Source organism: Anabrus simplex, chromosome X (assembly GCF_040414725.1).
Source record: "Anabrus simplex isolate iqAnaSimp1 chromosome X, ASM4041472v1, whole genome shotgun sequence".
NCBI classification, from domain to species: Eukaryota; Metazoa; Arthropoda; class Insecta; order Orthoptera; family Tettigoniidae; genus Anabrus; species Anabrus simplex.
In genome coordinates, this window is record NC_090279.1 from 212,075,873 (window position 1) to 212,101,701 (window position 25,829).

The 25,829-nt window shown below is 40.1% G+C and overlaps 1 protein-coding gene across 3 annotated transcripts in view; it reads right to left on the minus strand.

Annotated features, from left to right (window-relative positions):
• Positions 1–25,829, minus strand: part of LOC136886347 (PAX-interacting protein 1) — a 136,616-nt gene that overhangs the window by 80,449 nt on the left and 30,338 nt on the right. Inside the window, exons 8-13 of one of the 3 annotated variants that reach the window (XM_067159082.2) lie at positions 22,321–22,455; positions 19,343–19,528; positions 18,205–18,355; positions 11,368–11,597; positions 8,315–8,425; positions 4,477–4,596 (exon numbers count right to left, since the gene is read on the minus strand). In XM_067159082.2, coding sequence (XP_067015183.2) covers positions 4,477–4,596; positions 8,315–8,425; positions 11,368–11,597; positions 18,205–18,355; positions 19,343–19,528; positions 22,321–22,455 — 933 coding nt within the window. The remainder of the gene's footprint in view (positions 1–4,476; positions 4,597–8,314; positions 8,426–11,367; positions 11,598–18,204; positions 18,356–19,342; positions 19,529–22,320; positions 22,456–25,829) is intronic. The other 2 variants (XM_067159083.2, XM_067159085.2) reach the window with 2 other exon arrangements.

The following is a 25,829-nucleotide window of genomic DNA, read 5'->3' on the forward strand; positions in this document are numbered from 1 at the left end:
GTGCAATAAAGACTGAATTTCCCACTGTCAATTACAATATTATGAACAGTCCCAAGAATTTAAAATATCATTTTTAAGGCAGAAATAAAAAGGGGAATTAAAAAAACATAGCGAAGTTCTCTGAAAAATGTGACTGCATAAACTGTGTTGGACTTTGTACGAACAACAACTCTGTGTTTAGGAGAGCCTTTCTCACACGCCCTGAGAGACTAACTTCAAGCTGTGACATGATCCTGCAATGACTAGATCAATCAACATGCTACAACGGACAATGTCCAACCAACAATTCATGCAACAGAATACATTACTTGTAGAGCAAATCATAATCAAAATAATATACTGGAAAGGAAATTGTAAACAAAGCCTTTCGATCAACACTGACGATAGTGAACATGCTTGCTAAAAACTTGTGTTAAAACAAGACAACTGATTAGGGCTACCACACAAGTTACAGAATGTCCTGTGAAAGAGGAGAATGTATTAGTTCAAACAGTACAAGGATACAACACTGGCATCACCTTCAAACGCTGCCCTTTCTTTACCTTCATTTTGTAATATTCTATTTTATGCTGGCCCCATTGTCCAAGAGTAGTGTACCTGAATCTTTACAAGAGGGTTTGTGGTTCTGTCAGCTTACAAGAGACCATTCGAGGAGCTATCGGCCCCGGTCTAGAAGGCCAAGAGGATTCATCGCACTGACCACGTGTTACCTCGTATTCTGCAGGCCTCTGGGCAGAACAACGGTCGTTTGGTATGCCAATGAGTGCCTATTCCAAGATTTGGACTGAACTACAGCCAAAACTGGTTAGGACGTTTTTGTGAAGACCAGAAAAAAAAGTCATAAAGACGGAACGTGCTAAAAAAAATGAAAATTACACTGTTAAATTTAAGGTTAAGTTTGAATGTAAAAATTATTACGATGAAAACAAAGAAAGTGTTTACAATTATAACTAATGAAATAAATAAATAAATAATACATTTTAAGAGCACCAACATAGTAAAACATCAAGGAAAAACGTTCTTAGAGACGCGAACTGTCACCTACAATTATCTTAAAAGTTATTGTACGAATGTCCAAAATTCAGACGATGTGTATGCGTTACATGTGTGGATTAGCATCCTCCTTTTCAATAAACTTTAATTTTTCATCATTTGTAAATCCTTACCCGAGCTAGATGTCGCTGGTGCATCGTGCATGCAATGTGGCCAGGAATGCTAATTTAAATTTCATATGGTGGGAGTTACGAACATACTAAAGAGTGACGTAAATGTGCTATCAAGGTTTCTTTGGAATGTATTTAAGGGATATGGACTGGGTCTTAGGAATAATGATGTAATAACCAGGGAAACGCGCTAGAGAGGGATGTCTTAACCAGTTTTGACTGTATTTAAGTCACTGCCTAGTGTGGGTGTGTAATGTACCAACCACAAAATCACCCATTTCTTGATATTAGTGTATATCAGTGCCTTTGTCGGCGAGAAACACGTTGAAGATTATTTGGCTGTGAGGCTGCTCCAGCGTCATTCATCTGTTAAAACACTCGAAGATGGTCAATAGCAGTCAAATATTTGGCATTCAGTCAGTACCAAGATGGCCACACGTGGTAAATGAATTGCGCAGATGATGAACGTGGCGATGAAACAATGATTACATTAGCTTGACAAGTGCCTCCGTGGCTGAGGCGGCAGCGCGTCGACCTTTCACCGCTTGGTTCCGTAGTTCAAATCCCAGTCACTCCATGGGAGATTTGTGCTGGACAAAGGGGAGGCAGGACAGGTTTTTCTCCAGGAAATCAGGTTTTCCCTGTCATCTTTCATTCCAGCAACACTCTCCAATATCGTATCATTTCATCTGTCAGTAATTCATCATTGCCCCAGAGGAGTGCGACAGGCTTCGGCAGCCCACACAATTCCTATCCTCTCCCCAAGATAGGGACTTCGTTCATTGTAGGTTTTCATTCATTAGCTTGACAGTGATGGTTTTTAAAATACACTTGTTTCATGTTACACCAACGAGATGTATTATGGTGGGGATGGGATAGCACTGGAAAAAGAAGTGACCATACCCTTAATTAAGGTACAGTCCCAGTATTTGCCTGGTGTGAAAATGGGAAACCATGGAAAATCATCTTCAGAGCTGCTGGAATTTGAACCTACTATCTCCTGAATGTAAGCTAATAGCTACACATTTTGAACTGCGTAGTATATTTTTGTGAGAGAAACTGATCCCTGCAACAGCGATAGTGAAAATACCACGACTACATCAGGTGCGCGGACAGATAGTAATATTTTACCAACAACAGTAACATATTTCTTCTTCTTTTACAGCCTCATTGGACCACTTCAGGCAATCATTTTCTGGCCATCTTCTTTGATAGGGTTTCTTTCCAAATTGCCAAGTAGCTTTTCATTTGTTCCGATCTTTTCCGCCGTTCCTCGTCCGTAAATACCCTTTTCATTGTATGTTGTTTGTCCATTTTTGGTTCATATCTTATTTTTATGTTTTTCAGTTTCTTTAAATTTTCTGTTTTGTTTTGCAAAATCATCTAGCATTATTTGCAGCTCTTCCATATCCTCTCTAATTTCCTTAACTATTGCTACAAAGACCAGAGTTTCTCTATAATTTTTCTTGGTAATCTAGTTTCTAGTAATCTAGTTTGAGATGTGGCTATACCGAAGAATGCTAAGAGTGTCATGGACAGATCATGTCACAAAAGCAGAGATCCTTTGAAGAATGAGAATAGATAAGGAAGTACTGACCACTGTAAAAACAAAAAAGCTACAATACCTCAGTCACACCATGAGAAACAGAAGCAGGTACCTCCCATCTACTGCAAGAAATCCTGCAAAACAAAGATTGCTGGAAAGGGAGGTGTTGGCAGGAGATGAATCTCCTGGCTAAAATACCTCAGAGACTGGACTCTCAAGACATCGGCAGAGTTACTCCAAGCAGCTCACAACAGAGAAGACACAACCAAGATGGTTGCCAATATTCGGAACAGATAGGGACAAGAAGAATAATCTAGTTTCTGGTGGCCTCAAAATGTGACCCAAAAAAAACCAACAATGTTAATATGAGGTAAACAATTGATAAGGAATCTGCCACCTGGGCAATTGCCCTAAATGCAGATCACTGACTGATTGATTGACCAGTTGTTCAGGACACAAGGCACAAGATCGACACTACAGAGACGTTGCAGTAGATGAAATATGTATTTATAGAGGACAGATATTGACGAATATTGGTCCACTACTCTCTTCTGTCATACCTCGTGGTAGAGACATGAAAGTGTCTTTATGGCGTTTCTTACAGATATTCAAATTCCTTTATTCTGCAGAAAACTAAAATAAACTAACTGAAAAACTAGAGCAGATATGGAAACCATGTTTAATTTATGAAGTATTAAGTTTCATTAACACTTTTAAAATGTTGATTTGAATGGCTGATTAGTCCTGGAGTCATTTTAAGGATAGTGCTTGTATGTAGCAAAAGGATTTAAGCTCAAAAAGGGCCTGTTAAGAGTGTGGAAGGCATTTCAATACCCTTCGCACCACATAGCCTGGCCTAATCTCATTTTCAGTTTAACTGAAATGAAGTGATCCTTCTAAAATTGAGTCATCATGTTTTTGGCCAAGCAAATTCTTCTTCTTCTGATCTCTGCCTCATAATCACACAGCCTATTTTTCATGTCCAAACACATTCTTTTTGACCATGAAACTATTGTTTCTTGAAGAAAAGTATTGTTTTTTATCCAGTCACAAATTCAACTGTTGTTGATATACTTCTTTCTCGCTGTGTGCTTTCCTATATTCTCTGCATCTTCAAAAACTTAAAGCTTTTCTTTAGCCATAAAAGATAACTTTTATTTTTACAACTTGCTTTACGTCGCAATGACACAGATAGGTCTTATGGCGATGATGGGATAGGTAAGGGCCTAGGAGTGGGAAGGAATCGGCTGTGGCCTTAAGGTACAGCCCCAGCACTTGCCTGGTGTGTAAATGGAAAACCACAGAAAACCACCTTCAGGGTTGCCGACAGTGGGGCTTGAACCCACTATCTCCCGGATGCAAGCTGACAGCTGCGCGCCCTTAACCGCACGGCCAACTCGCCCGGTACGAGAACTTGTGGCAAGTGCAAACATATTTAAGGCTAACTAACTGACATTTAATGGGATTCAGGTATTATGGAGGAGGTGAACACATTATCACGAATGATGCATGCACCTGTATTTTTCAGTGTTGATTATCAAACAAAAATTGTGTGTGGAGTTATAGTGTATATAGGGTAAATCTATCATGTATAATTACATTTTCCCTTCAATATAAGCCATAAAAAGTGTTATTGAATGTACTATCTGGTAAAATCAGAGCATACCATGCAACCGACTGATGTTTCAAGAAGAGTAATGCCAGTGTTGACCCGGTAGCAGACCATCCATCACACGAAGGTTGTGCCGAGCAGGGAGCGCTCCTCACCTGCCCTCCGCCAGCTGGTGCGCTTGAGCTCTGCAACCTGATGCTCAGCATGTTGGCCAATGCTGTCTTCGTCTTCGGGTTCACCACCAAACCCTGCTGCGGCTGCTGAGCTGTTTGTTGCTGGACACCAGCCAGTCAATGAGGGAGGAAAAGACAAAGTGAGAGAACCAACCACCTTTGAAGATGAGGCAGCACCTTTACCACCTAACTACTGTGCAACTACAAAGCGCGCAGGGTGTCCATTCTTACCTGGCATCTATTATGCAATTAGAGTATTAAATATCTATGACAAGAGATTTCAATTAGCAGGTCTCCCTTACATCTTTCACTTTCATTGACATTGACCTCCGCCTGAAGATGGCAGAATCAACAACTCAGTACATTTTTGTTGCACGCAATCATCCCCATTTGACATATCAATGTTATACACTTTTAAAAGAAGTAAAACAACACAACAGTTCCACCTGATCGATACTGGTTAGTTGCTTAAGGCAAATTAAAAACTGTAAAACACACAACACTAGGCAGAGAGCTAAGGCACGGACCGAGAAAGCGCTCCTCGAAAATATATCAAATAAGTAACTCGGGGAGATCAGAAAAACTGGTTGTAAGCCGCCATCTAAATCTACCAGCAGTTAAATACAGGACAGTACAAGATTCTCAACAAGACAATAGCTCTCTTTCAATAGACAACAACAAGGATAGCGTTCTAATGAAGAACACCAAATAATCGTCCACCTATTGTATTGTAGCTAGAATTGCCACAAAGAATTTACATTAATTTTTTACATAACTATGAACAGCGACAATGGCAAACTTTTTAACATTAAGCTATTTTTGTTAACAGGATATTTTAGAGAGAATAGTTAATGTAGCCTACTATATTTCCTCTCCATCCATGAACCGCTCCTCCTTTTTCGCATGACACACAATTTTTAGTATAAAAACATTTTAAAAAATATTTTTGTTAATGTTTTTAACGTGTGTTTTAACATTAAGATAACAGAAATGTGTCCTTGTTAATTATGCAATAAGCCTAAACACATGTAGCTGAAGGTGTCTACAAAGTAGACAAAACATGTTCTACAGTATTTAATTTGCCTTAAGCAAATAAACAGTATTGATCAGTAACTGTTGTGTTTTTTTTACTTCTTTTAAAACCTCAGTGCATGTCAAACCCATCAGCAGTACCTCCATTATAATAGTTGTCACCCATATCACACAAAATGATCTCTACCATTTAGCCTGGCCATCCGGGGTAAACGGATTTGTTCAACCTCTAAAGCCAATGCCTCCTACAACAAGCTACTAGGTGTTACCCCACCCAACTGGTTGATCGCCATCTCCCGGGCCATGAACTCTGTTCCCTAGACTCCCTAACCAACCTATCCTCATACCCTTCATAATGACACATCATCCTGGTCTACACAAAATAAATCACGTTTTCTCTCATCCTCACCCTACTACACCCTGGAGTCTTCTTCCAAAAAGCTGAAAGTGTCTACAAAGTCACTTTCAGGTACCAACCTAACCTCAAAAACACTCTCGCTCACTATGAACCATACCAACATGCACACCCTTCTGGCTCATTCCCCTGTGAACACAGCTTCTGCAAGATCTGCCAATTACTTACACCAAGCACGACTTTTACCAGGAGTATCACCAACAAGTCTTACCCCATACAAGGTCGTCATGACCGTACTTCATCCGACATTACCTAACACCTTCAGACTCTGCATACCTTTCTACACTGCCCTAACTAGCAATACACAAGATATACGTATATGCGGTCACCACAGTACCTGCAAAACCCCATCATGGATCCCTGTCCCAATCACACCAGGCACTAGCAAACCTTGTTTAATAAATGTTTCACAGAAGTCCTTCAACATTCACCCTCTACTTCCCACCCTCACACCCTTAAAAGATTCCAAGGTGGGACATCAATTGGTGCTCAGGTCGGGAAAGGACCAGGCCTTAAGACTGTATATCCAATTCCTTTTCTTTCCATTCTCTTGTCTGTCTATCCCCTCACTCTCCTCAACACACATTGGGCCGACTGCAGAAACGATGACTAGTTTTAAGCCTTAGACAATGTCTAACTTATGCAATGCTCAGCCGGTGTTTAGCTAGACGTTTAAAATTTCGATATTGAATGGAAAATGGAAACAGAAGTATTTTCCATGTAACTCTTTGCTTGTCAAAACCAACTAAATTTGTCGTTGCACGCGCCAAACGTTAGTCAGCTGTCCTCTTTCTAAACATTACTCAAATATGCTCATGCTTACATGACTTGCCCACAGATAAGAATATTGCTTTTGATGAAAATTAAATCTCATATTATCGACACTAAAGCGGCATGCCACCGTACGAAGAAGTGTAACTATAGTGTAATTATAGTGTTGGTGCGGTGCGTGTAATCTAAATAGCTTCGGCAATGGGAAGTTGAAATTATAGTACCGTGTAACCGAATGAGTTGTATGGGTCATACAGATGTAGCCTGCATTCTGAAGATTGTAGGTTCGCAACTCACCATCGGCAGCCCTGAAGATTGTTTTCCATAGTTTCCCCATTTTTACACCAGGCAAATACTGGGGGCCTTTTTTTTTGCTTTACATCGCACCGACACAGATAGGTCTTATTGCGACGAAGGGACAGGAAAGGCCTAGGAATGGAAGGAATCGGCCGTGGCCTTAATTAAGGTACATCCCCAGCATTTGCCTGGTGTGAAAATGGAAAACCTCAGAAAACCATTTTCAGGCCTGCCGACAGTGGGATTTGAACCCACTATCTCCCGGATGCAAGCTCACATCCGCATGCCTCTAACCGCATGGCCAACTTGCCCGGTGGGGCTGTTATTATGGCCATGGGTCTTCCTTCCCAATCCGTCTTCTCCTATCTCATAGTTGCCGAAAAATTATCTCAATTAGCACAATATAACTGAATCCCTCCCGGCTGATGTATGTGACAGCCCTCTTGACGATCGGGACAAGTTATTCTGATATGGACGTAGTCAAAAGTGAGCTATAATTCTAGGGAATATATCCCAAACATAATAAAATATATCGGTTCCCATGAAATGTAGTCAAGTTAACAGGTACCGGACTGTCCCTTTGTCAGTCTCAAGAAACTAGTCACTTATTGCCTCTTGAAAAGCGAAATCGTATTTTAAACTGTACCTCCCCGTATATTTCAAATGAACTGCTGAGAATGTAAAGCAGACACACAGAGAGGCCTTTCTTCGTGGAATCATCTCAATACAATTTGTATGTTTCATGGTATATAACCTTTGATTGTGATTCAATCCTAAAATATGAGGTTAAACAGTGTTCTTGGCAGTGTTTAAACAGGGTCCATTGAACATCAATTTTAGACAGTGTCTAAGTGATAAATAACATCCCTGCAATGTGGCACCCATACTTAGACACTGTTTAACCGTAAACATCGTCTGAACGCAGTTTCTGCAATCGGCCCATAGCGTCTACTTGCCAACAATGGCCATTATCATTCTATCCTCCACTAACCAAGGCTGCAGCCAAAAACTTCGGACCTTTCTTTTCGCTTTTGTGTGTATTCCATACATACGGTCTCGCATGGTTTCCTAGACATCTGCTTAATCTCAAATAATCTCGGTTATTGAATTAAACCTGTCCCTCTTAAAAATACTCTACAATCTCCCCAACTAATTTTAAAACCCCTTCATGTGCCAGATTTGTGACAGTCTTTGCTGAGTTTCACCATTTACTCGTACATGGACACCCTGAGCTCAGAGAGTGATGAGAACATCAAAGAACAACCACCCAGCAGACTGATATCCAACACCGTACCGTTCTCTCACCTGGAACGGTTCTGCCGGTGTGGCCACTTCCTCCAGCGCTGGCTGCGCGACTGGAGCAGGTACTGTGTGCTGTGCCGGTGCTGCCGGAGTCAGGGCCTGCGACACTGGGACCTGATAAAACATAACTCTTGAGTATACAGCCCCTGAAATGCTGACAGCATCTTCCTACAGAACACATCAACGTAAATATGGAGTTCCAATGCTGTCCTCTGAAATATATTAAATAATCCAGTTGAAATGCTTCACATACCCAGGTGCTGTAATATTAAAAGAAGACAATTACTATGTTACAAACCAATATAAGACTTAAACCACATTACCCAGCAGAACAGCAGCTCCACAGATTACATTAACCCTAGAATTGGAGACTGTCTTTCTGGAAGGCGGTGCACTGTTTTGTCAAGTGCGATCGTCTTTCTGAGAGACATATTAATATACTATGGGTGATAGTCTGGTCCGCCATGTCAATATATTATCAAGTTCCTAAATTTGTGCGCTTATTTTGACTCGTACATGTTTCGGGAGCCACCACTCCCTTCATCAGCGATTTCTACCTCACAGAGCAGGATTCTCCAAACGAAGGTTGATCAAATATAAACAGGAATTTCATTCTTGAACATCAACAGTTGGGAGGCCTGACCCCGCACTTCTGCTATGCTTAGGCGGGAACGTTAGGAGTGGGGAGAGCATGCTGTTAGATATTTCCCGCCGTTTCGTCAGTAACGCTCACGATGTCGGAGAAACAGGTGCACCCATCCACCGCGCAATGCATAATTATAAAATTTCTTGCTCGTGAAGTAGTTACAGCGGTGGACATTTGCCACAGATTGACTGCACAGTTCAGTGATCAAACATTGTCAAGGATGCGTGTCTTTGCCTGGCATAAAAAGTTCAGGGAAGGACGAGAACGCGTGGAAAATCAGCAACACGATCGTCGCCCTCAGATTAGCATTACAGATGAAAACATTCGCGCGGTTAAAGACATTATTGACAACGATCGACAAGTGAGAGTATCAGAAATTGCAGAACAAGTCTGAATCAGTTATGGGAACTGTCAAGCAATCATCACAAACGACCTACAGTTCCGTAAAAGGTGTTCCAGATGAGTCCCTCGTCTTTTGACAAAAAATCTGAAGTTGAGACGTTTGGAGGTCTGTCGGAGGATTACAGCAAGGTTTGTGTAAGGAGGTGATGCATTTTTAAGTCGGATCGTCACCTGCGACAAAACATGGGTCCACCACTACACTCCCGAATCCAAACAAGCCAGTAAGGAGTGACAGAGGAAAGGGGAGGCAGCACCAGCGAAAGCCAAGGCTCGACTGTCAGCTGGCAAGGTCCTTGGAACTGTTTTCTTCGATCAGCGAGGCATTTTGCTGATTGATTTTTTGCATGAGCGACACAAAATCAATGCTACTTACTAACGCGAGCTGTTGAACAAGGTGAGGGTTGCATATCACCGCAAACGACAAGACCAACCGATTCGACAGGTCATCATCCTCTATGGCAATGCGCGGCCCCATACTGCAGCTCTGTCTCCATGCTACAGGAAATGCACTGGACTACATTTGATCATCCTCCTTACCGCCCGGACTTATCGCCCTGCGATTTCCATTTGTTCGGACCACTTAAAGAAGCTCTAGAACGGCAATGATTTGAAGATGATGAGAGTGCGGAAGACTTCGTGCGCAACTGGCTGGTGACACGACCTTGTTCTTTTCGCGATAATAGCATCAAAAAGCTGTCCATACGCTGGGACAAATGCATTTCCAAAGCAGGAAACTATGTGGAAAAATAAACTGTAGTTATAACAACATTCGGCTGTACATAAAACATCGTCAATATATAACCTTGTTTAACACGCACATGGCGCTACACCCCTAAAGGGCCTTGGCCTTGCAAGCGACCGCTGCTCAGCCCGAAGGCCTGCAGATTACGAGGTGCCATGTGGTCAGCACGACGAATCCTCTCGGTCGTTATTCTTGCCTTTCTAGACCGGGTTTTGTTATGTAATAGGACACACATAAAAAGTTCAGTTGGTTGATAATATATTGACAGGGTGAAAAGTTCAGCTGGTTAATAATACATTAATAATATATAAGGACCGAAAATGGTCAAATTTGTCCAATCATTCTGGAGAGACAGTGTCTTTCTTTCGCAGTTGGTTTATAACTGGACACCAGATGGCACTAATATAGATACCAGCCGAATACTGGTATTTTTATCTTCACATCTGAAAGTCGTTGAAAAACAAATGGCGCTCTTAAGAAGTTTATTTAGCTGTAGAAGTGAAAGTACTTTCATATGTTCTTAGAATCAAGATGACAGCCTGCTTTGTTGACAATTCTGAAATTGAGCGCTTGATATTCAAACATCTTAGTGACAGCATTGATGGTGATAGTGATAACGTGTTAATTCCAACAAGGAAATTATTCCTGAAAGAAGTGAAAGTGACAACGAAGTACAAGGTGCCTCGGAAGTAATGGGAAATTCTGATAACTGGAATGTTTTTCAGGTCAGTGTAGGTGATTGGCAGTAAGTCAATATTTGAAGAACTCTTACAAGAGAAGATAGAGAAATGTAAGGGCATGTCAAACAAACAAACAAACAAATGGAGAGATACCCACAAGGATGCACGAGACAGAAGTGAGTGCCAAGAGGCCAACGACAAGTCCAAGGGACAGATGGACGATGGGAGTAAAGGACTGTCTTGAGAAAAGAGGAGAAGACTGGAATAGTGCGTCGACAGATAGCTGGTGGTGATTCAGCAAATGATCAACTGAAAGCGCAGAAGAATTCCTACCTAATCACAGTAGAAAAGAAAATCAGTACAAAAATCTCAGAGAAACACAGTAGTTCACAAACAAATTAGGTCTAAATTTACAGAAATTAAGGGCTCGAAAATTCTATGGCCAAACTAGACCTGCAACATATCAGAACCACTGTACAATATCATACTTGCAGCATAGCTGGCACTCTCAAATCTAATGAAATAGAATAATCCAGCCGTTAGGAATGTGACAGTGACTAATAATTCACTATGGAACAAAACACACCTGAGGCGTGTACTGTGCTGGTACTGGAGGTTGGGGCACTGCCTGCTGAATCTGTAACCTTTGTCCCACCACAATCTGTTGTTGTTGTTGCTGCTGCTGCTGTTGTTGTTTCTGAGCAGCAACTGCTGCCTCACGCTGCATCTGCTGGAGTCGTTGCAGTTGTTGTTGGCGTTGCAACTGCATCTGTAATTGCTGCTGCTGCTGTTGCTGGCTGCTTGGTGGAGGCTGGCCTGGGGAAAAGTAGCAACATTACATCAGCAAATACAGCCTTTCACTGTAACTTATAAAAATTTACAAAGTTGACAGTAATAAGCAGTTAGAAATAATCCAAATTACCATATACCGTATTTACCATATTGTAAGCCGGGCTTTCTTTACCTTTTAGTTGGTTCAAAAAGTGCTTTTCAGCTTGGAATCAGTATTGTTATATGGTCGGTAATGTAGACGAGATCCTTTATTGACGCATTAGGGAAAAGTTCCAAAAAATAACGCCAGAAGAACGTTTTCATCATCAAACACACTCGGGCAGGTTTCATCAACATGTTTAAGATTTTGCATTTATTAAAAATTTTCCTGAGAAATGTTACCTAACACGATGTTAACAAACAGCATTGATCTAGAACGTGGCACAACCAAGTACCGTATTTACCCGAATAATGCCTGCACCCTCATTTTAGGAAGGCTCATTTTGAAAGAAAATGAAATGAACTAAACTTCCTTCCATCGAAAGAGTAACGTAGGTATAAACAAACGCTTCGTATCGCTCCACGATGTCTTTAACGCAAATATGAACATGTAAATTTACAGATATAGCTGCTTTGCCTGAGATGATAAAAATACATTATCACTGCTATGAAATAAATTTTCCATGAAAATAAGCAAGTAGGCCTACTTACGTGACAGGTATTTCATTAATCTGAACTTGCAATAGGCTCGATTCCCTGCAGATGGGAAGATTCTTTGTCTCTTGCATCACTAGAATCCTCTCCTAAATTACTTGCAAATTCGTCACACACCACCCGTCTTACTAATAAATGGTGTATAACTTTTATACAAGGTTTATAAACCGTTTATGTGAAATTCGTTACTAATAAACAGTGTATAAACCTCCCGTGTATACATCTGTTATAGTTATTCATTGAATTACTTATACAGACCAGGACCGTTGTATAGCAGCGAGTAGCGGAAAAAGAAACAAGTGAATAGTTTATTTTCGTGGTATTTACTGTCTGCAGTAATATAAACGTGGTGAAATATTTGACTTATCCATTCAACATTGAAGGCATGGACAATAACGTTGATGATCTTCACGATATTTTAAACATAAAAGACATACACCATTTAGGGGTTATGGAGGCTAGACATCTTCGTAAAGTAAAACACTTAAGAGACAGAATGACAATGAATACCTACAAAAGAAATGATGGTTGGGCGAATTTTTGTGCAATACTTTGTTACTGCTTAACAGACTTTTGAAGATACGAGTTTATATCTGCCTCTACAAAGATCTTTCTCAAATTTGAGTACAAAAAGGGACATATTCCTTGACATAAAAAATGGTATAACTTGAAAACCGTACGTAATATGATTTCCATACTTTGTAGCAGAATACGCAGATATATGATGTATAAATGCCTAATAGAAACTTTTTTGATCAAACCTTTCTTTTAGCTACAAAACGGTGTTTCCTTTCTCCTGAAAAGTAAGGATTTTGGAATGTGTACCCTTTTCAACACGCCGATTCAATTACAATTGCTTATGTTTTCCGTGCTATCCTTTTCTTCAGCTTTTCAATTTCTTTCGTGGCATTCATTACACAAGCAAGCTGAAGAAATGTTGATATCAATATAAGCCAATTTCCAGCTGTCTCACTTTGTGTTGCCAGTGCCTTTTCGATATGCTGTGTTACTGCGCGACCTTCCGGAAAGTTTTGCTCGTAGATAACAAGCAGAGGCGATCATAAAGGCGGTGAACATGCGAAATACGTCAGTGAACTGCAGGAAGAGATTCCTATGACTTGGATGACTATGTGCTGTATAGTAATACAATGCGTAAACCCTTACTGGTCACTCATATAAGATTGGATATGAACGGTTTAGGGAAATCTAAAAGAGTCCCTTCTTTGATACCCGGTCCTTCTCGTGTTCGACAGTTTGTCACTGTTATGACATTACATGAATTGTACTTTTATTAATTCATGTTTTTTTCATTTCAGGTCATACTCTCAGCTCGTAACAGGAAGAATATTTTCCAATGTCAGTAGTTCATCCCACGTGTCTAACTAACCTGATGTAGGCCTACCCTATTTAACTTTTCAGAAAAAATCCCACACCGGAATTTTATGCCAAATGACTATACCCGCAAATGAGTTGAACCAATTGTTTTTATTTTATATTTGATGTATCTTTTAAATGTAAATGAACTGTAAATAATTTTTAAATATCTGAATTCCATAAATAATTTATACATCGTAAGTTTTTGGCTGTATTTTGCTACAAAAAAGTGTGTTAATTATATGAGAAAGTACGGTAATACAATTAAAATGCAATATGCAGGTGCAATGTTCAGCATTTTTAAGCCTGTAATTATCTGTCTTATCTGTAATTGTGCATTGTGTGGAACTTCTCAAAGCACTCACCAGGATGAAATCCAGGAATTTTTCTACAAGTATTGCAGAAAAACACTGTCTCACGTCGTAATTCAGGCTTACTGTTCACTGCAATATTTAGGATTACGCCTAAAAATTCTTTGAATTCAGGAAGAGCAACATCTATCCACGACCTCCAAATAGACTCACGTCTGAGGGGCTTAACCTTTTGAATGTTTACATTGGCATACCGGTTAGTATCGTGCATAATTTCAGACAATAACTCGTCCGTCATGAGGAACTGAAAAAAGTCAAGTTCACTCTTAGGTTTAGTCCTTTGCGGTGGCTTATAATCTGACGTATCTATGAATGGGATTTTTTGAGGTCCAAGTCCATGTCACGGTATTCCCTCCAGCCATCAGCAGAGGTACCAGCTCCGCCATTCAGCCATTCAGCGTAACCCGACAAAGGAGTTATATAGGGAAGAAAATCATAGACCTATGCAGGACATTCTCATTGTCGGGCATGGCCTGCCGCGAGAATGCTAAGTGTTAAGTTATATGAGTACCAAGTTTCGTTGAAATTGTAGGTTTAACTATAGCTGCCGTCCTTTTTAATAATTTAGCTTCGCGATATTTTTACTTAAATACAGTGGAACCTCGATTATCCGTTCCCGGAAAATGCGTTCAAATTACGAGGTCCCGCGATTTCCCGGATCAACCGTCCAGAAATTCCAGTCCCATCAACGCTAAATCCTCGATCGATCGTTTTTTAATAAACAATGTCTCTCGAAAGGACGGCTATGGCATATTTATGGATCTTGGCGTTAACGACTCATGTTTGTGATAATTAAAGCAAGTACTCTACTGGTACTGGAAGAGCGATCGGCGGTGAACTTGCATAAGGGACCGTCTTAGCATCACATTTGGGTGGTATTGTTTAGAGAATGTCGGAAAATCATAAAGCAGAGTGTGGCCACAACAATTGCAAGGAGACACGGCGCATTTCGAGAGCTCTGTTTGAAGATGGAACAAGTTTCGTCAAATGTTCGCACTCATAAAACGTCCATATTATGTCCAGGGTTAGATGTTTATATGTTTACATTTTTTCGATCATACTGTTGAACAGGTTTTCGGCACTTTGCTCAGGGCACTGCCGAGTAACTCGGCTTTCAGGCAGGAATCGAAACTGCTCCTTCTTAACACAAATTCAGTATTGTTGATATTATCGTACATGATTATGTTAGAGAGACCAGAACAGATGTTGCACCTTACATTTAAAAAAAAAACCGCCATGGGAGGTCTTGGGATTGCCTATTACTGTTTAGGTCCTAATGTAAGACTGGGAATTTTACATTTTCATGTTAAAATACCAAAAACCACAGTCGTTTTATTTGCGCACATTACATTTTAAATGGTTGGTATCATTTCCAACTCGTACTGACACGTGCAGCGAGCGTGCTTTCCAGATGACCTCAGGGTCACGAATAACCGTAATTTCTAAAGATTTGATGATATTTCTATTATCTTTCCAATTTGACTGGATTTGTGACGCGCAGAACTGAATATAATGCATTCGAGAACTTTTAAGAATCGATACTTACATTTGAAACCATGATTTTGAGTTCAACATAACCTTTAAAAGTCGATGTAGGCCTAATTTGCGTGGTACGAGATTTCCAGAAACTGACTACGAACTGTGTACCGGAGACCAAATTACAATGGAAGATTAAGAAATGAAGGGATTTCGCCATCATTTTGGGTGCTTTTGTATCTAACGTGCTTTATTTTATTAAATGAGAGAATTAAAAAGCTACTTGTGGTCGATTGTCGTTTGGCTTGGCGTTATTAGATTTTTTGAAGAGTTTGGCTAGCCTAATCAAAGTTGCTGAACTGAAAGAAGCTGTCACGGAAACAGACGAAGATTCACCTGTAAAACTGAATATAAAGTACCGTGATTTTGAACTCTCGTACCGGTAATTAATGCGGTTTCGCGGTCTAACATGCCTGCCCCTCATCCAGAGGGCCCGGGTTTGATTGCGACCAGGTCAGGCAATTTTACCTGGATATAAATCTGGTTCCAGGTCCACTCAGCCTACGTGATTACCTTTAGTTGTGGAGCTATCTAATGGTGAGATAGCGACCCCGACCTACAAAGCCAGGAATATCGGCCGAGAGGATTCGTCGCACTGACCATGCGCCCTCGTAATCTGCAGGCCTTCGGGCTGAGCAGCGGTCGCTTGGCAGGCAAAGTGCCAATGGGGCTGTAGTTTGGTTTGGTTTAGGAGTTTTTGTAGGATTATAAATATACATATTTCATTTTTGTGATGTTTAGCCAAATTGTTGATGGTTTACATTCAATCCCGGATTTTCCATTTTCCCGTGTTGTAAGTTTTATTTTCATGGTCCCTCGAAAAACAGAGAATCGAGGTTTCACTGTATATTGCTCTTTTTAAGTGTGCACCACCGGCTAAGTACAGAATGTCTTGCGGGGTAGGGTAAGCCTTCACCTGCTATTATTGGGAGTGGTCATTTGGTGATTTGATTTTGGGATTACTCTAAATTGACTGAACTTAACACATTGATGACAGCCCCGAATGGAGGCTCTACCCCATACAGATACATTGCTGCACTCAAACTACTGTAACTCGAAAATTAATTAACCCTGGGAGACGGTGTGCCGTTTCATCAAGTGCGATCGTCTCTCTGAGAAACGGTCTCCAAATTCCAAATTGGTTTCATAGTAAATAGCCAGATGGCACTAATGTCAAGTCGTGCTGGTTCCGTTTCAGTTTGAAAGACTTTGAGAAATAAATGATGATCGTAGCCTATAATTTGGATGCAGAAGTGGAAGTACTATCATGTTGACATTGAGGCTGCACTGAGCAAAATGGCAACTAACACGATTTCTTTTCAGAGCGTTTCAGTAACTAACAGAAATAGCTGAAAACTGCTTCTTGAATAATGAAGAAGACACTTTAAACTTTGCAAGTATTCTATTTTTGAGACAAATTCTATGCACAGAATAATCAATAATTTGTTATTCAAAAAATTTTATGATGAATTCAAAATAATGACAATGGCTTTCTTACTTCTATCAGAAGTACGTAGACCAGTCTTACAACTTCATATTGATGTATGATCAGGTTAAGTTATGATTATGATGTGCTTTCAGACGCTGTTTTATTTTATTCTGTGCGTTGAGGAAAATTACCGCAGCACTTGATAGATAAACCTGAAGCAGTTGTAGGGTAAAGATATCGACCTCAAACTTGGAACATGTACACACTAGGTGGTTTAATAGTCATTACGGCGTGATACCTTTCAAAGCAGTAGCGTTTGTGGCTCCGTATTATAGTCTTTCTACGCAGTGTGTAGTACGAAAGCCCTGGTTGTGCCTTTCGTGTACTTACTGTGTTCAAGTATACAAGGATTTCTTTTTACAGTTACTCCCCGTGTAGTGCTAGCTGTTAATCATTAGAAATATCTAATTCACTGTCACTTGGTATCTATTATAATTACCAGTAGTCGTCGGCAACTGAATCAACACCAGAGCTCAGAATAGCTCTACATATCCGGTATTATTCTGTTACGTACACGAAGGTTTAAAGAAAGAAAGATGCAGCGATAATTTCAATTACATCACTACACTGTTTGGAACTCCTATTATCGCTCACAATTTCATTAATAATTAAGGAAATACAAGGTACATAAAAGCGAAAATTCTCGTAGCCCGGCACCTATTGTCGGCTGTCACCTATCGTCAGCTGAGAAACTATGAGAATTCTCAGGGCTCATCACACATGTTACACATAAGCACGCCATCTTGTACAATGATTCTCGGCGCGTAAGAACATCCGCGTATATACAAAGTTTCCATGGCTATAAAGACGATACAATTTAAAAATTACATCGACACTAAAATCTACGATCCTTCTTCCCCATGACATGATTGAAAATAGTCAAAATTATAGCCAACAGATAGCACAACAAGCTACAAATGATGCCCGTGCGTAGAAACGGAGATCTCCAGGGCCCATCAACAAGCGCTGGTCGCAGTAAAACGGAGATCTCCGGGGCCGGTCATCAATGTGTTAAGAGACCTATCCATGCCTGATGATTCACCGGCAGGTAATTCTTAAGAGAATAAAAAAAGAAATGAAGCAAATCTGTTCGATAGAATGGCCAGACGGACTGGACAAAGCTGCTTTTAATAAACTTTTGTATAGATTATTCCCAGGCGATACATACCAGGAATAGCAGCTTCAGCAGGTTGTGGGATCCATGTGGTGGCAGCAGTAGCACCTGCAGGTTGGTTAGGTGCTACTAAAAGTTCCCTTTGAGGTGGAGCTCCTTGCTGTTGCTGCTGCCGGAGGGGATTCTGCTGTTGCTGCACCAACACCTGCATTACAAGAGATGAAATTCATGTTAGGGATCTGTACTGACTGTAGTATCACAATATGAAAGTATTAATTTCTCCACCTTGTTCAATACTATGTATTACAATCTACTAGATTGATTAAATATTACAAAAACATTGTATACATGTTGCGGCTCTATTGAGCCATCATCAGTACAGGGTTAAAAACATTAAAAAATTATCAACTTATTGGGATAAAAAGTCTCTTTTGAAGGATGCCAGTGCTGATATTTAAAATTATAGGTTTGTTAAAATCTGATCCCATTGTCAGTCTCAAGAAACAAGTCTCTTGAAAAGCAAAATCTTATTTTAAGGTCTACCTCCCCGTACATTTCAAATGAATTGCTGCGAATTCGCAGCGGGCGACCCACAGAGAGGTCGTCGGACTAACCTTTCTTCCCGGAATCGTCTCAACATTATAATACAAATTACATGTTTCATGGTATATAACCTCTGATTGTACTGTAATTCACTCCTCTCATTTGAGGATAAACAGTGTTCTTGGCAATGTTTAAATATGGCCGGTTGAACATCAGTTTTAAACAGTGTCTAAGTGATAAATAACATCTCCGCAATGCGGCATTTATACTTAGGCATTGTTTAACCGTAGACATTGTCTAAACACTGTTTCTGCAATCAGCCCGTAGTGTTTAGTGTGGGTAAGAGCTTGAACATCTTGGAATACATCATCATGACCTGACGATAAGGCGTGCTCAGCTATTGCTGACTTGTCTGGCTGGTTGAGACGGATATTTCTTTGGCGTTCCTCGATGCGAGTCCCTATAGACCGGCATGTTTGGTCAATCTGTGCGAAACGTAACTAGTTTCACCTTGTTTTCTTGACGCTGCATAAGCCCATATCATGTCCATATGGCGACAGTTGTGCTACATGTGAACAAAGCAATCGGTGCCTATTTTGACATGGCCACATCGAGCTGTGACAGACTGACCTGGAGCCAATGACTATACCTGCTGTCTCAACTGAGCGTGTTGCTGCTGACTGATCACCACAGTCTGCTGCCGTTCTCTCTGTTGTTGTAGCCACTGCTGCGGTGTCAGTCCAGGAGGGAGTTGGCCTCTGATCACCACTGGCTGTTGTTGCTGCTGTACCATCTGCTGCACAGGACGTACCGGCACTTGACGCTGTTGTTGTAACTGAAAAATACATTTATCATTATACAACTTTCAAAAGAAGTTTCTGATTCCTGGTCAGAGAAATCACCACAGGGCTATTTTCAAAACAAGGGTTTATATAGTGAAATGTGAATATAACGTAACGTAACCTTCAATTATTTTCGTTATAGTAAAATTTTGTCACAATGGAATTTGATTAAATTTCCCCAAAAATGGTGTCCCATAAGGAATAACAGACACCGTACCAGGGTTAGGTTATACTGTATATCCATAGTATATTGCAACTTCAATAAGAATGGGTACCATAATGTTAACTATACATATTCAACAAATGAACATTATTCTTACATTTTTCATTCATCATGCCCTTTCTTAGAACCAAAAATTAAGTTTTACACCACTAAAAGTAGGTTGAACAAAGATATATAGGTCAGGTGTTACATTTACAGACACCTTGTTAAATCAATTTCTCAAAATATTATGAGACTGAGTTCTGAATTGATAACTTGAAATATTATCTGAGATTAATCATTTTAAGTCATGTTTGGTTTATTGTATGTTTAAGTTATGTTTATTTTGAACCGTTACTGTGGGTATTGGTAATGGCATGTTGGTGAGTTGGCACAACATGGCGACAGAATACAGCCCATTTTTCAATTACAGTAGTTTCAATCATGGCACAGGAACAGTTAACAAGTCATGCAGTGTGAAATAATATATAAATGTGTAAAAATAACATTGCGTTATAAATGTGCAAGTTATTACGCCCAAGTGATTTTACAGTTTTCACTTAGCCTACTTACAAAAGTACTCTGTAATTTTCTTCTGTGATAATTGTTGACACACTAATAAACACGTTGCTTTATGAACGAAAGACAAACAATGAACATGTGACGCAATGTGAATAACTAAAATAGTAAGGTAAAGATAGGAAATCTAACATTCACTGGTTGATTGTAAACTCCCACCCAGCCAATAGCATGACTTCTTGCATTGGAAGATGTGCTAAGCTTACTAGTTACTTTCAAAGCGATACACGGCTTGAGTAATCCACATACATGTACGAAAAATGGCTGCCATATTGTCTAAATAATAAAGTAATAGGAAAAATATTTACATTTTAAAGCAGGATGAATTTCAATTATATTTTGAAAAAATGAAGTTAAATCTATGCAAAAAGGCAAAATTTTAATTCATTTCTCCAGAGGTGCTCTTGCTGGGCTCTTCGTCCCACAGCAGACAGCATGGGCAGGGAAGTGTGTGTGTGTGTGTGTGTGTGCACTTCAGCGACAGCAACATTGTTTAGGTCACAGGCTGTGAAGGCAGTATAAATCAAACCAAAATACTTTTAAAAGGTTGTTTTTTTCTTGCTATTGTAGTGCCATTTAAAAAAATACTGTACTCCAATCAACATATTGTTGAATGGTGCGAGGAGAGCTTCGCAGGCAAAATCGAATGTCCCTGCACTTCTGTCGTGCCAAGTTGTTCATTCACTCGCTTGACTGTGACAAATCATGGTACGTAAGCTGATAAGGAAAGGAAAGAGATCTACAAAAAAGATCTGCAATTCTGAACACTTCATTATGTCTACTGTCTTGGCTCCACTTCCTGATACAGGATCGGGGATGGGACGAGATGAAATTACATGGCATGTTTTTTTATGGCCAGGTGCCCTTTCTGATACAAACCTCAGTTGAGGAGCTAACGAAATAAATTATGGTAATAATAATAATAATAATAACAACGGCGTATGGCTTTTAGTGCCGGGAGATCCCAGGACGGGTTCGGCTCGCCAGGTGCAGGTCTTTTGATTTGACTCCCGTAGACGACCTGCGCATCGTGATGAGGATGAAATGATGATGAAGACAGCACATACACCCAGCCCCCGTGCCAGGGAAATTAACCAATGATGGTTAAAATGGTTAAAATTCCCGACCCTGCTGGGAATCGAACACGGGACCCCTGTGACCAAAGGCCAACACGCTAACCATTTAGCCATGGAGCCGGACATATATGATGGTGAATGAAAGTGAGTAAGGAGGTGGAAGGAATCGGCTGTGGCCTATGAATATGAATTGTCCCAGCATTTGACCTAACGTGAAAATGGGAAACCATTCTCAGGACAGCTGACAATGGGGTTCGAACCCATTTGTCTCCTGAATGCAGAGCTTAGCCCCGCAGCTGTAGCATGTTAAGGTGCACGCACGGCCACTCTGCTCTGCATCGCAACGAGAGTATTTCTAAAATTAAAACGTCTTGTATTCAACCATGACCTCCAGTGTCAAACTCGTCGGCACATCGTGAAGTGTTACTCGATACCAGTGCTGACTTACGGTGTCAAAGGAAGGACGCTGCAGGCCTTTGAAACAGAGGTACTCCGTACAGCCAGGAAATCGTGTAAGCCCAAACCCTTGCAACACGCAGGAAACAAGGTTTTGGCCCATCTTCCAAAATGTCAAATACAGCAGGATATAAAGGATCACTGAGGGCAAAGAACCTCCAACAATGGTTTGACATCCACAAAATGAAAGTTTGATATGGAAAAACCAAAATAAGAAAAACTATTCCGTGATGGTTGTCAACCATCCGGAAGATTCGGCACCGTAAGGAAAAGGAACATTAAATCTCAAGAGACATGCGAATGCCAAAATTTTAACCTGGAAATTTTTTTTTGCGGGATCTATTTTTCTATTACCATTTGAATGTTAAAATGTCAACGAGCTGCAATAAGAACTGATCCTGCACACGAGACAACATTTACTAACCACTTGCCCTGCCATTTCTGTTTAATGGAGCGACAAAAGTGAACGTACCTGCAACTGCCTCTGAAGTATCAGCTGGCGTTGTTTGTGGATCTTCTGTATGAAGAGCGCTCGCTGGGTTGGGTCCATCTGCTGCAACTGAGCATGGGTCTGTGGATCGAGCTGAATTAGCTGACGAGGTGGACCCTGGAAAATATAGGCAACAGAAAAGTCAAGCTTCCATACATGAACAAAATATCATAAATATTTGCACGCATATTTTTACTAAGAGTATCCTTGAAATGGAGGAATTTCTTAGTATGATAATATGCTGTAGAACTTCCAATAAAGTTCTCAGCAGGAGCAAGAGGTGGGAAGCAAGTAACAAAAATTTAACTGAAGGAAAATAATTCTTACATAATTGTCTTCTTTCAATACTCCAGTGTGGATTTTGCAAACACACTTCCTCTATAGCTCTTTTGGACTATATCAAATTGAGATAGGGTCTTGTTACAATATTTATAATAAATAATTACTATACATAATACCAATAATTACGGGACAGGTTTTTCTCCGGGTACACCGGTTTTCCCTGTCATCTTTCATTCCAACAACACTCTCCATTATCATTTCATAGCATTTATCAGTCATTAATAAATCACTTTGGGAGTGGCGACTCCATTGTAATAATAGCCTATGAATGGATCATTCATTACATCCCTGACTCGGTCAAAGAATGGAAAACAGGTTGTAGGTTTTCAATAACAATAATTAATGGTCAGCAGCATGCAGCAACAGAACTGATTTCTTCTTCTTCTTCTTCTTCTTAATTTCCCCGTTCCCAGTCTTCTGGGTTGGGTTTTAAGTAAAGCACCTCCACAGTTTTCTATCTTTCCACCACTCCTTTCCTTCCTCCAATATTTCTTCTACTTTTAGCCCTCTCTTCTCTATACTTCACCGTATTCGTCCACCTCTTTCTGGGCCTTATCTGTTGTCTTCTTCCTATTATTTTCTCCATAAATACTGGCTTTGGAACTCTATCCTCTTCCATTCTCATCATGTGTCCATACCATTTGAGCTCAGTGGTCTTTATCTTGTCTTGCAGTTTAGGGAATCCAATTTTCTCTCTGATTTCTATATTCCTGACCTTATCCCTTCATGTCTTCTCAATTACTCCTCTAAGGAATTTCATTTCGGCTGCTTGGATTCTGCTTTCATCACATTTTGTTGTCGTCCATGTGCCTCCAATGTATGTCAAAATCGGTGCGTAATACAATGAGTACAGAATTTTCCAGAAGTTCCACACTATACCCCTCACACATTGGTAAAACCCATTAGCTTGTTGGATTTTTTTATTTCTTCATTTATTTTCCCAGCTTTTGGAAGTATACTCCCCAAATATTTGAAGCTTTTCACAACATCTAATTGTCTTCCATTTACTTCAATAATCTGTCTTCCTTCTCTACTACCTCTTGTCATCATACTAACTTACTCTTCTTCACATTTATTTTCATTCCATATTCCTCTGTCTCCTGATTCCATACAGTAACTTGTATTTGTATTTCACCTTCTTCCTATATTACTATGTTGGCCTCAAAAAGTAAGGCTTTTGTCTCTCTGCTCATTAATTTATAATAAGTAGAGAAAAGCTGAAGAAAACTTGTACAAATCTAAATCACTCTCCCTTTACCTCAAAACTATAGGAATAGGAAAATGTGGATATGAAAGTTCTGGACAACAGTAACAAAGGAAAAGATAAAATGATACAGTTTACAGTGCGTGAAAATAAGAAAAGTTCTGATATTGCAGGGAAGGATTTTGAAAAGCAAGTAGAGGTTGGTCGGAATGCTCTGTGCGCTGAAATGGACTAATTTTGTGGAGGAGGATATCACTGTGCCACCGGCTTCCATCAGATCATGCCGACAAAGTAATTGAATTTCACTGTTTTGTCGCAAGACTTGGGAGAACACTAAGTACACCATCATACAAGTGTATGCCCCACAGACAGGCTGCAGTGAGGAAGACAAAGAGAAATTTCGGCAAGACCTGGAAGATACAGTTAATGAGGAAAATGTTATTATTATTGGAGATCTAAATACGCAAGTTGGGGTAGACAGACTTGGGTACACATGGATTTGGACAAAGGAACCCAGAAGGAGAACAACTATTAGATCTGTGCAGAAGAAATGATCTTATAATCAAAAATACATTCTTCAAAAAAAGAGACAGTCACAGAATAACAAGGTACAGTTGGGATGGCCAGTATAGAACATTGATTGACTACGTAATCACAAATAAAGGTGGTGGCAGGTACATCACAGATGTAAAGGTCATCCCTAGTGAAAGCATGGACAGTGACCACAGATTGTTGGTAGTAGACTTCAAACATAAGGCAAATGAAACGCAGAAACTTATTACGAAAAAACCAAGGGTTAAAAATTGGAAGTTGCAAGAAGTCCAAATAAAGGAAGAATACAAACTAAGGATTCAACACAGTTTGCCGAAGTGTGAAGTAACCAGCGTTAATGAAGAATGGAAGGCCTGCAAAGACACCTTTGTGGGAGAAGCCAAAACCTTATGTGGAGTTACAAGTTCTATCAAAAGAAAAAAGGAGACACCACGGTGGAATGATAGAGTGAAATCAGCGGTGAAAGAAAGAAACCAAATAAAGAAGGCACTGGACAAGGAAAAACAAAAACAGGGACAAGAACGAAAAGAACAAGAAATACAAAGACTTCAAGGAGTATACAGGAACAAGAAACTTGCTGTAAAGAACATTGTAAGGGAAGAAAAAGAGAAGAAATGGAATGAGTTTGCAGACAAACTGGAAGAGGACAGTAGAGGAAATATGAAATTGCTATACAGAGTAGTGAAAAACAAGCGAAGGGATCAAGAGACCATAAAAGCAATAGAACGTGATGATGGAACTCTGGCACAAGAAGAGAGAGAAATTAAACAAGAACTCAAGATCTATTTCGAAAAGCTGCTGAATGGAGATACAGAAAACGTAACAACGGATAGAGGAGAGCCAAGTCGAGGAACCACAACTGAACCACCAATTACATGGCTTGAGGTTGAAAATGCGCTCAAGAGCATGAAGAAAGGAAAGGCAGTGGGCATAGATGAACTAAGTGCAGATATGCTGAAAGCAGCGGGAATTCCAGGAATCCAATGGCTCTACAGACTGCTCAACAAGATATGGGAGGAAAATACTATTCCTGAGGACTGGAAGATGGGCGTCATTGTACCTCTGTTCAAGAAAGGAAGCCGACGAAAATGTACTAATTACCGTGGTATCACACTACTGTCTCATGTCCTGAAAATATTGGAAAAAATAATAGAGACCAGAATCAGAGATATTGTTGAACCAATTTTGGAAGAAGAGCAGTATGGCTTCAGACCAGGAAGGTTAACTACAGACCTTATATTTGCAATTAGGATGCTAATGGAAAAATACTGGTAGAAGAACAAGCCTTTATTCCTAATATTTTTGGACATTGAGAAAGCATACGATAGTGTACCAAGGGAAAGAATTTGGCAATGCATGAAAGAACTTCAAGTGCGAGACAGCCTCATAGACA